The 13274-nt window shown below is 33.1% G+C and overlaps 1 protein-coding gene across 2 annotated transcripts in view; it reads right to left on the bottom strand.

Annotated features, from left to right (window-relative positions):
* Window positions 1-13274, bottom strand: part of Trim9 (E3 ubiquitin-protein ligase Trim9) — a 396351-nt gene that overhangs the window by 33221 nt on the left and 349856 nt on the right. Inside the window, exon 5 of one of the 2 annotated variants that reach the window (XM_072526279.1) lies at window positions 9434-9513. In XM_072526279.1, coding sequence (XP_072382380.1) covers window positions 9434-9513 — 80 coding nt within the window. Of the gene's footprint in view, window positions 1-9433; window positions 9574-13274 lie in introns of both variants that reach the window. The other variant, XM_072526278.1, reaches the window with a different exon arrangement.

Raw genomic sequence — 13274 nt, forward strand, 5'->3', positions numbered from 1 at the left:
AGAACGTCACGTTTGTCCTTCCATTTACCAACTAAAATATTATCAGAAAAACAAGCAATTCGCTCACCTTTTTTTAGTTTTTTTTTCAATAACATCTTTGGGATTATGCTTCCTTCTCACATTTAGTGTTCCAGTGCAGTAAGTACTTCAATTTGTTAATATTTTAGCTAGTTCATACGAATTATAAAAATTGTCCATGTATACACTATGTCCTTGGTCCAAATATTTCTGAAGTAGCTGTAAAACTACTTTTGTTGTTTGGCCTTCTCCACTGGCATCATCCAGGGCTCCAGTGTAGACTAAAGATTTTAGAACTAAACCACTTGACTCTGTAAGAATATAGAGTTTTATCCCGTACTTATGACGTTTGTTCTTGATATATTGTCGGAATAGCAAGCGTCCACACCATAGTACCATTGACTCATCAAGTGAAAGGTTTTTTCCAGGATAATAAACAGCAGACATTTTATTATTGAAAAACGTTATTATAGGTCGTACTTTGTACAATCAATCTTGAACTTCTTCTCCACTGGCTGAGTTTCTAAGAGGAAACGATCCCTACTCATATGCCCCGAAAAACATTTTAAATTAAATAATGGATGAGATTTCCAGTAGTGAAAATCCTCCTTGAGTCTATTTAATTTGATGGTTCCAGTGTGAATCAATAGTGCAATCAATTTTAACATTTCTTCTCGTGAAATGGCTTCCACTTTGTAATTCTTGATTTTTCTCGTATATGTTTAGAAAGGAATACCTCTTCTGCATACAAGTTGGTTTGGCTAACGATTAAATCCAAAATGCCGTTATCAAATATCATTTTAAAATAATCGATTGGATCACTGCCACCTGGTTGAACCAAAAGTTCATTTGATTTCGAAAACATAAAATCTTTCATATTCATAGGAATATTTGTCCAGTCAGGAAATGAGTGTTCTAACACAGTTTCGTTTTCGTTATGAACGTCATCCTGGATTTGAATCGGCATTTCATTTACTGTAACAATAAAAAAAATTAATAATATTGTTATCACATAAAATATAAAAACTTACTCTCTCTATCATCGTCTGAATACTCCTTGGATTCAGAAGAAACGCCCTCGAAATCAGAATCAGTGTTACTGCCAATAGAATGACTACTGAACAAGTCCTCCTCGTCAGTAGATTCATATAACAAAGCTAACATCTCACTTTCACTTAGTTTATTAGTATTTTTCACCAGTACTTTACGTTTTTTACATTTTGAAGGTCACGGTATAGAGTCCGCCATTTTAATAAGACAAAACGGTCTACACGTGAACGTAACAAAATAAATAAGCCGACAACCAACCTTCCACTGCAACAATACAATCACACTGCTCGAATTCTGTGAACGCGTGTCTGACTTGACCGCGCTAATTTGTATCCCCTACTCTAGCATGTCCGAATGCCGCGAATGCCGTCTCATTGGGAAATTCTGAAAACGGCAAACATATTTTAAATACTTTGTGCCCTAGTAACACGCTAACAAGGTGTGAACTATCTGCTGCATACGTTGTATTTAAAATGCTCTGTTAAATTTAACTGGTCAGATGTTACCCAAGTATTTCGTCAGCACCTGGCAAAATAACTTAGTCACGCAAGCGTGACATCAGCAGTGAGAGTGTTAAGGCCTACATTTTTGAAAGTTTGTAAACAATTCCATTAAAATGTAATCTTTTTCGAATTTTCCACATTAAAACATTAAAGAATGTTCTTTCAGATGGCCCTAATAAGATCTCTTAGTTGTTATAAACAAAGCTGGTATCAATTTAAAAAAAGGGACTAACTTCATCCCAAATTGTCCTAGGTCAACTTTTTTTCTTTTAAATTTGTAAAAAAACGCAGTCTTTTTAAATGTAAATGTCAAAATGTAAAAATTATTTTCTTGCAGGCAATGGTTAAAAAGTTATTTTAATTGTTTATAAGCAAAAAAATTAAACATGTTTTTGCAAAATTATTTTGCAATATTTAAAATCCCTTTTCTTTATTTTTTTAATATTCTTAACATAATAATCTTTCTTTCATAAACTATCCTTAGAATTAGGATAACTTCGTTTTTTGACTTTTAAAAAAAATTTCGTTTACAACAACGGTTTTTTTAATTTAAAACATTTCTAGTATTATACGTATATACCTATTATCAAAATTTAATCGACAAAACGATTAACATTAATATAATTAAGGAAACAACTATAATTAATAATCCTACAAGTTATCAACACGAAAATATTAAAGTTTTAACGACCTAGAGGCACATGCCAAAATATTTACGCATCTTTTCCGGTGTTCCCAGAATAGTGGAACGTAATATTATTAGTGGGTATTAATTAAAAGATGTGACAACAAAAATTGGCACTATCGTTATTTGAAGCCTCAAAAGAATCCTTGACGGATATTTTTAGACAAATATTTTTAATTTGTACTCTTATTTGTTTTGTGGTAGCAACACTAGAGCTAAGAATAAGAAGTACAAGGATATATTTATAGAAGATCAGTTGATCAGAACAGTTAAATAGATGATCATTTTTTAAATCGTATTTGTTTCGTAAATTATTAAATTTTCTTATCAATTTTAACTTATAGGATAAACTCGGATTGTCGTATTTGTTCCGCTTATTTCATCGGAATTTTTATTAACATTATATAGGTACATGATAATATAACAGATTTAAAAATATATAATTTTCCATAAATAATATATTTAAAATATATAAAACATTTTAACATAAATACAACAAACCTACAAACCATCTTCTTCATGTACCATATCCTTTCAGAACGTTGGTTACCATCATAGCTACCTTAATTTTATTCACTGCCATCCTAAATAACATGCTTGTATCAATATCATACCAATCCCGCTAGTTCTTCAACCATGAAGTCTTTCTTTGTCCTGGACTGCGTTTGCCTGCTATTTTCCCTTGCATAATATATTCTAGCAATCTATATTTGGGACCTCTCATTACATGTCGAAAGTACTCCAGCTTTCTCTTCTTGATGCTGTTTATAATCTTAGTAGTCTGGCTGAGACTTTCAAGTATTGTGTTCTCTTCTCCACCCAAGAAACTTTTAAAATTATTCTAAAGTACCACATTTCGAAAGCCTCAGGGCGATTTAGATCATTTTTATTCACAGTCCAAGACTCGACACCATAAAGTAAGACCGAGAACACGTAGCAGCGAAGTAGGCAGATCCGCAATGCCAATTTAAGGTCTCTGTCACACAATACCTTGAACATCCTTCTAAAAGCAGCTTTGGCCTGCTCAATTCTGGATCTAATTTCACCATAACTCTATGCGTTACAGTTTAATTGATATCCAAGGTAAACAATTTGATAAACTTGCTCAAGTTTGGTACTATTTACATATAAAGCCGGTCTTATATTCTGTTGTTTACTTATTACCAGTATTTTCGTTTTCCGCATGTTCAGATCCAGACCTGCTTCCTTACAACTTTCTTCTTGAGTAGATGCTAAGACTACTGTGTCATCCACATATCGCAAATTGTTGATTGACTTTACCGTTCACAATTATTCTTACCTGTTTTTCAGAAACTGCATTTCTGAAAATTCTTTCGGAGTAAGTATTTTAAAAGCAAGGGCGATAAGATGCATCTCTGTGGTACTTCTCTTTTAATATTAATATTAAGAGCCTGTGATTCCAAACCATCTACTAAAACTGATGTTTGATTCCAATACAAATTTGCAATTATGCGAATGTCTCCATTATGCCATCCAAGCCAATGTATTTTAGAACTTCGATCAACATAGAGTGCTTAACATGATCAAGTGCCTTTTGGAAGTCAATAAAACAACAGTATATGTCTACAGATATATTCCGACATCTTTAAGCAAGTGTGTTCATCCCAAACAATGCCTCACTCATTCCAAACCCGTTACGGAAACCAAACTGTGTGTCACTTAGGTATTCCTCGCATTTATTATAGATACGGCCATGTATTACCTTTAGAAAAAACTTTCAGTAAATGACTTAACAAACTGATGGTTTGATAATTAGCACCTCCTCTAAAACATTGCTATCATTTATAATATTGTATATTTCACTTGAAATTTTATCAGGACCTGTCGTTTTACCATTTTTTGCTGATTGTATGGCTCGTGTTACCTCAGAGCGTATTATTACGGATCTGTCGCAGTTAGTAATATCCGGAGGTGAACTAATCCTATTGTCGAATAGATTTGTAATGTAATTTTTCCATTCTTTAAGTTTGTCCTCTACTTAAAATATTACTTAACCATGTTCATCATGTAGAAGTACAATTTGTATTGCATTAAATATGCCAGCCGCTTCTTTCAATTTTTTATACATGTTAAACGTGTCGTATCTATTTTTGAGTTCTTGAATTTCTTGACACTGTTCCATCAACATCGATGTATTTAAAAGTCACTACGCAAAAGAACTACAAACGTCCCGACCTGAAAATTTTCAACAAAATCCATTAACCAGAAGTTAACATTGGAGACGACCTAACTGCCAAACTTATAAAAATCATGAAAAATAAATGAGCCTATGGACCAGAATGAATTCCTGCTGAACCTGTGAAAAATGTAATACTAATGCTTGTTAATGGGATGACCGAAGTTTTTAATAAGTAATTAAACTGAGAAAATATACCTGAAAGATGGAAAGAAGGATGGATTACACCGATCCATAAAAAATGGGATAATGCAGATTGTTAGAACTACCGCTGCATCTCAGTTACCAGCACTCTTGGTAGATTAGGTACGAAAAAGTTATGAAAACCCTAGTCGAAAACGAATAGAAATCACTTCAGCTGGAACCACTTGAGCTGGAGCAGCAAGCAGGATTTCGCATTAGACGATCTTGCATCGACCATATTTACACTTTAACCCAACTAAATAAAAAAAAAAGAATGGCTAGGCATAGACCAACTCATCTATTATTTGTGGATTTCACAAAAACTTATGATTACAATAATACCTCTATGTAGACCATGAAACAAGGAAAGTTTATCTCTTAATATTTCACTTGTGAAAGTAATACAACGATTCTACAATGATGTTTAATCAGAAATAAAGATAAACAACCAGTTCCCCGAGAACTTTTTGATGAATAAGGAACTAAGGCAAGGCTGCAGTCTACCTTCAACTCTTCAGAATCTACCAAAAAACATCAATTTTCATTGATTCAACCAGAGATATTGCGACTTTTATAAATTTGAATTTATAAATTTAGTTTTTGAAATAGTAAAATCGCTTCGCTTTTAAACCCTTTATCTTTTGTGCGTAACGAATGGCTCATTTTGAAAGTAACCGTTTTTAAAATTTTTTGTCTCAACTCTTCATCTTTCAAATGGTTCTTTTTTTAAATTGCTTATTGGTTATCAACAAAGCCCCAATGTGTTTTTGAAAAAAAGGGCTAACTTGAGTTTTAAGTTATCTGTTTTTTTTTAATTGGTGTAAAAATGCCAACATTGCATTTGAGTTATTGTAATTGTTTATACGCTTAAAATAACGATACTTTTGCAAACCTATTTTACAATATTTAACATAAACTTTTTATTCGTTAAATAACTTAATTAAAATAAACCTTTTTCTTCCATTTATTTCAATCAATAGTTTATGCATAATAACGTTGTAGATTTTAGATAAAGCTTTTTGGGATAAACAATTTCAATTTTGCAATAACTATTAAGTGAAACTTCTTGAAATGTTTAACGCTGAATATTTTAACTGCTGTCTGCGCAGAGAGAATGGGACTACATGGTTAAATGTTGCAAGCCAGAACACGAGAGTAGACCTGATACAACCAGTAACCATCCTCATTTATATACTTATGTCAATCATTTTAGAGTTGGCGCTATCCAACCAAACTGGTGCGCAGTAATCAGATAAGTATTATACCAGGCTCAGAGCTGAAGTAATGTGTTCGCCGAAGCTTTTGGATAATATTGTTGTGCGTCCTTATGTTGGAGGCGGTAGTTTTAATATGTTTTTTGAAAGATAAGGTTGTGTATAAAGTCACTTCAAGTTATTTAGAAGTTCTGGTGTTTGAGCACAGTATTATTAAGAAATACGTTTAGTTGGTGGTTTGCTTCCCTAGTATTAAGGTGGTACTTCAGTCATATTTAGGTTTGGCATAAGTTTCCATTTCTTAAATTATTCATTCAGAGTGGACAAATCATCTATTAAGATTGTCTCGGTAGCTGCAAAGCTTTTATATTGGACAGCTAGAGTTAGACCACCAGGGTATCCAAATTTCCGTAAGCAGTGTTGGAAAGGTCGGATATATGAAAGTTGAATAGAGTGGGGACCAAAACAGATCCGTGTGGTAGTCCGTTATTTAAAATTCCTCTGTTTGCTTATATTGTTGAATTGTGCGACGCCCAAGTATTTATCTAAGAGCATGTTGCTAATTGATCTCACTATGTTACGGCACATAATCAACTTAACGAGTTTATAAAGAAGATATGTCAATTCATTTGAAAATGTGTAATAAATAATAGTTAAATCTACGAAGACAACTGATATTTTTTCTTGGTTTTGGAAACCAGCTTCTATGTGTGTAAAAATACTCAATACTTGGTCTTCTATTTGGCCTAAAGCCAACTTGTTCTGAGGGGATGGTGTTTAGGATTTTTGGTCTTATTCTATTAAGCAGCATTCTCTCTAGAAGTTTATAGCAGCAGCTTAAAACCGTTATTTTTCTGTAACTCTCTGGTTGTCGAGTGTTTGTTTCAATATGGCAATTATCTTTGTTTTAAAAGCTTTCTGTAAGATTTCTGTTAATAAAATGTTTGAACAGAATTTGGTGTGGCACTTTTGCGTTGTTCTGTCGCATCATAGAAGAAACTCAGGATGTATTTGATCAAACTCTGGTGTTTTGCCTGTTTCGATGTCGTTTATAACAGTTAAGAATTCTTTGTTGGTAAAGGCGCCAGAGAATTTTGTATTGAGTGGCGTTTCTTAACGTAGGCTGCTTTCTTTTTTAATGTATCATGTATGCTGTTGATCTCGTGGAGCTCTAGAAAGAGAAATTATTCTGCAGGCTATCTGGTCCGGTGTGACCAGTGGATACGTGTCTACGCGCCGATACTACGCGTATTGTGGCCGGGCCACAATGTGGCTCGCGTAAGTTGTTCATCCGCCCGCGCCGCGAGTTGAATATAGATATCGATATAGCGCGAGGCGAGGCATGCGAAAGTCGCGACGGCGTCGGGAGCAGATACTCTCCGCTCTCCGCAACGCAGCATCACTTACTTAGTCAAAAGTTTATTTCAGAATAGGATGTTATCAGAAAAAAAGCGTGAAATTGACACAAATGTCGAATATTGAAAGACAGTTGGACTAAAACCTATTTTGTCATAGAACAAAATGGAAGCATACTGTGTCTCATATGTCATGACCAAATATCAGTTTGTAAGGAGTACAATATTAAGCGTCATTAATTAATCTACAAAACATGTTTCTATACACTATGAATACAAAAGTCAAATTCGAATTGATCGTGTAAATTCATCAAAGAAAAACATGATAGGTCAACAGGCAATGTTCAAAATACCTAAAAGAAAACTTCGAGACAGTTACAAAAATCAGCTTCAAGATAGCAGAAGCCATTACCAAGAGAAGCAAACCCTTATCGGACGGAGAATTTCTCAAGGAATTTGTACAGAGCAAAAAACACTAGTTCAAAATACAAACTTATCACATCAAACCATAACAAAAAGAATTTATGACATGGCCAACAATATCGAATCGTCTTTAAAAACACAACTGAAGAAATGTGTTTTCTATAGTTTCACTCTCGACGAAAGTACTGATACATCCGATACAGCGCAGTTAACAGTTTATGCGAGAGGAGTAACAGAAGACTTATACTGTGATCGAGGAATTACTTGATTTGTGTCCAATGAAAGATATAACTACAGGAAAAGACATCTACGAAGAAGTAATAAATTGCAAAGAAAAATATGAACTCTAAATCGAAAATCTTTACCGCTTAACTACTGAAAATGCATCAGCAATGGCACGAAAAGCAAATGGTTTTGTGGCTTTAATATGCAATAGCTTCAAAAAAATACAGTATCATTGTGTTATATACCAAGAACCAAGTTGTGTGCAAAAGTACTCGAAATGAAACCTGTGATAGATAAAGTAGTGCGGACAGTTAATATTAAACGCAGATGAGTCCTGAATTAAAGGCACTTCTGTCATATGTAGCCTTAGATCACAAAGAGATTGTGTACTTGAGTCAGAGTTTTCTATCTGATGAGCAGTGGTTGGCTGATTTTGCTTTTCTGGTTGATATTTCTAACTAAGTATCTCTCTGACCTTAACTTAAAACGGCAAGGAAAAGATCAACTATGTTTGCAGTTTTATGAGCATGTTCAAGCTTTCACTAAGAAGCTCATATTATGGAGAAACAGTTATAAAAGCAGTTAGTTCGTTGGGAGACCTTATCTTCCAGAAATCAAGAGACATTGGACTTAAATAACTACGCGTCGTTGTTGCAAAGATTAAGGAATTAGTTAAAGTGCCTTCCAAATTGATTTATTGAATTTTACAAAAAGTATATTAGCCATAACCGATACAAAAACCTTATCCACTTAGCTCCTTAACAAATTTCCTTATTTGGCAGTACATATAATTGCGAACAGCTTTTTTTACGCATGAAACATAATAAATTAAAAACCAGATCAGTTTTAACAGACAGCCATCTTACAGGTATTCTGCGCATAGCCACTTCTAAAATATCAGCTGACATAGATGTATTGTGCAAGCAAAAGCAAAAGGGGCAAGTCATCTCATTAGATTTTAACTAAGCTAAGTGAAATTATTTATAAAACAGATGCTTTTAGATTTTAATGGCTATTGGGTATTTCTTTTGGCCCGCTACGTCTACAAAAATACTAAACCTGGCCCTCCACAAAATTATGTTGGACATTAGACTCTAGTTTTTTCAAAAGCTCCTCCGTAACATCAAGATTCTCTAAATAGGCGTTATATCGTTTGTCACATTGAATGTTAATAAAATAAATAAAATAACGCTCACGTTGCTATAATAGTATGTCAACGTGAACGTCCCATTTTTTAAACTGTTTTTTAAAAAATGTTAAAGACTTGATTAAGTTTTGTGAAAAATTAAATTTAATTAAAAGTCAATACCCACTTAAATCAAAGTAAAGCTGGATTTAATACTCTAATACTCAATACTCGGTGCAAATAAAATTTTAATTAAAGAATTGGAAATTAAACAAAAACGGGGCTATTTTTACTTCTTTGTACCGTTTCGTTATGTGGTTCTAAAGCTATTTTCATGTAACATTTTAAGTTTAAATTATTATATTTTATGGAAAGTAACCATAACATAAATATTTTTTTGTAATATGCATCTTATAAGACTATAAATATTAATATATAATATATACTAACTCACCCTAAAATCACCACCGTTACCGTCATCCAATTCCAAAACATACCCTTCTACGTGACTCAGGCTAGGAGGTTGCCAAGCTACTGTAACAGAATTATTTTCAGCATTACATTCTTCTGGGATAATGATAGGAGCCACTGGAGCTGAAAACATGCATTTAACAATAATTCCTTGCAAATACCGAATGTCTCACATTTATACAATTATAAAAAATCTCTATTTCGGAACATATGGAAATTATCTACAGAGGTTTTATGTTAATATTAAAATACAGTTTAGTTGTAATCTAAAGCAACGTGGTCAAACTTTATCAGCAAACATTTACCCCAAGTAAATAAGCAAAATTTAAGAGGGTTCAAGACATCTCAATGGATACTTTTTTCAATAGACGTCGTTTTTCTTTAATATATACCTTTTTGTTAATATAAACATATGCCTTTTTTTATTAATTCGTTGCTCTAAAAACAGTAAAAGAAAGCAAAATCGTTAATTGTTTATAACTTTTGTAAAAATGAACTTATGCTTTTGTGATTGCTCTTAAAGGGGGGTTTTGTGGTGCTTAACCCTTACAATTTCAGCTTGTTGCATCAGTAAGTTTAAAAATTATTCAAATTGTTTATCTCAGATATGATTTTTTTCCAGAGGTAGACAAAATATTTTTACATATTTGAAAATATTTTTTACAAAAATTTGAAAGAAATAGAAAGTTAATCTGAGGCGATTAGATAAAAAAATATATTTTGTAAATTCGTAGCTAATTTTTTTTATAATAACTAAGAAGAGTAGTTACTTTCATTTAATGATAAAGCCTTAAAGTTGTCTTATTCAGTAGAAAATCAATTAGAATACAATAAAAAATTTGAATTTTTAATTCAAATAATATATTTTTAACTGTTTAAACAAACTTCACCCTTTGTCCATAACGGACTTGGTACATCCTGTTTCTACAAACGAGGCTCTGCTGATCGAGTATGAAGACCAAAACTTAAGATGAAGAGCTATATGTTAGATGGTACTCCTCAGGATATTTTAGACTTGTGCTTATAAACTCAAACATGTCAAGGAAGAAAAAAAAAGACTGGCCATCAATCCCTGGCAGGTGTTAGAATTTATTTAGCAAGATAGCGACCTGAAATGTACGCAGTTTATTTGCAGCTGGCAAACTTGCTAGTGCTGCAAAAGAGACAGAAAGACTCAATGATCTCAATGATGGGAGTAAGTGAGACGTGTGGCCAAATAATGGTTTACGTAATATCAATGGGTCAACTTTTTACTATTCCGGTAAAACTGACGAGAATCCATAACATTAGAAATGCAATAGGCATACTTATTAAGGATCAAATAACTAAATATGTTAGGAATGTGATTGCCTATTCTGATAGGCTATCACATAGAATAATTCTTGTAGAATTAGCGGAAGTGCCATAAATATAAACATAGTTCCAAGTGGATTCTCCCAGTGCGGACAAACCGGATCAAAAAGTTCTTGAATTCTATGAATAACTGAGATAAGTGCTGATATCAAGCAAAACTCACGAAATGAATATTATGATAGGTGACTTCAAGACACAAGTTTGTAGTGAAAAGTTCAAAAATGTAGCCGGTACTTACGGATTGGGTCAGCGAATTGATAGAGGAGAAGTATTACAGTATAAACACAATTATTACAGATCCAGTATGTAGATTGTCGACTAATCATTGCGAACTTTCGGTAATTTGCAGGATATATTAATCAATTCAAATTTAAGAAGGAATGTTACAAAGCAACTAGTCTAGGTTTATTCAAATATACCTCAATCTCAAAAGATCGGATCGGTTTAAGCTTGGCGGCAACAATGTAGAGAATTATGTGTAAGTAGTATCATTTGTTAAAAAAATAATATTAAATCTTTCCTTTCTACTTAGCTAAAAATTTACACTAACGACTTACCAAATCACTTTGATACGTGGCGCTTAATTTATGCTGATGATACGGTGGTGGTTACACAGGAAAGAGATTTTGAAAATTTTCGCCGACACCGAAATTTTCAGCGGCGATGGAAGAACTAGCAGAGCGCTACAGGAAAAATTCGGAAGGCCAAACTCAAAAAAAGCTTAAGTCTGCGCCTATTATCTAAACAACCATCAAGCCAAAAAAAGATAAACATACAGACAAACATGAACGCAAAGATTCCCTCAAGAAATAACTAACTAAAACAAATTGGGGAGCTCAACCAAGTATGCTAAGAGCATCAGTTATAGCTTTGTGTTTACATAAGAACTTATGTAAATTGTGAAGTTCATGTCCGGCTCACATTAAACAGACAATATTGTGCGTATTTTTATATTTGAGAGCGTTTTTTGAATAATTTTCATTGTGAGTTAAATTAATTTAGATAAATAATTCAATCGAACTGAATTCAATCGTATATCATCGTGAATGGAATTAAAATCGATTTCAACAATTCTCGAATGCTGATTTCTTTCACTTTTTCCTCAGCAAATTGGTGATCACCGTCAATATTAATATTGGTTCAATCGGATCACTGATTGACATCTAATAAATTCAAACGCATTTTCACGTCGTTATTTGCCATAATATTGACAAACTGCTTCCCATCTAATCTAATTGGGAAAAATACAATGACTACATGAGTGAAGATATTATACAACAATTGCGCAATGCAAATTAAAATCCGGTCAATTCACACCAAACGTGTATAATGAGGCATTGATTTTGATTGAAGACATATGTTTGGCAATAGCTAACAAGCCACTGCACTGGTGTAACTGAGAATGCCTGCTCCAAACCGACCAGCGAACGACCTTTTCGATTGTGATTTGCAACGAGAAAAACACTTTGATTCTGGCGAACTGGGGACATTTCTTCATAGAAATCTTCCGCAGTTTGGTCCACAACAACGCATTGCGTATGACAGAAGTATGCGTGCAATCACAAAATAAAGCAGTGGACTATTTTTCATGGATGCGCCTGCTACTACAGGCAAGACTTCTTTTTTCACCCATTTTGGCAACCATACGATCACAAAATAATATCATCTGAAATTGCGACAACTTTTGAAATTGATCACTTTCATTGACCATTCGTAGTAAAATTTCCATTTTTAGAGATCAATCTTTAAAACCTATGACATGAAATTTCAATTTTAAGTTGTGGTAATAAATATGAAGAATTTGAAATATGAAGTATAAAAAACGCAGAATTTACTGTTTTACATTACCAACGATCGCAAGTCACGGGAATTATCTTCATAAAGACGATTTTGGGTATAGTTTATAGCAGAAGTTTGGTTCTTTTGAAAAACGTACTAGTGTAATTGAAAACAAAAAAAAAGTTTTAAACGTTTTAGATCGTTTATGTGAAAGTTTAAATCCAGCGTTTTTTAAGCATATTTTAAATGCTTCATATTTGTTGCCAAAACTCAAAACTAAAATTCCATGCTATAAATTGTGAAGGTTAGGCTCTAGTAATCAAAACTTTATAGTGGCCAGTCAATGAAAGGAATAGATTGTATTGATCTCATGAGAATCAGAAAAAATGGCAAAAGTCGCGCTACGTTTATTTATTTAACACCTTTATAAAATCTGAGTTTATTTTCGGCAAAATACAAAAATTGCATACGGAAGCTGAACTCTTTACCTTTAAAACGCATCTTGATTTTTGTCGATATGACACTTGATTCAAAAGATATCGAATTTTTACCGTCAAGCTGATACAATTTTAATTGAACATTGATTTCGCGCGCGTAATTGACGTTCAAAATCGACGGTCGCTTCAAGCGTTGTTTGTGAAAGAACGGTTCATTCTACACAAAAGTGCTAACAATTATCTCAGTTACATTTT

Source organism: Diabrotica undecimpunctata, chromosome 3, assembly GCF_040954645.1.
Source record: "Diabrotica undecimpunctata isolate CICGRU chromosome 3, icDiaUnde3, whole genome shotgun sequence".
Classification (NCBI taxonomy): Eukaryota; Metazoa; Arthropoda; class Insecta; order Coleoptera; family Chrysomelidae; genus Diabrotica; species Diabrotica undecimpunctata.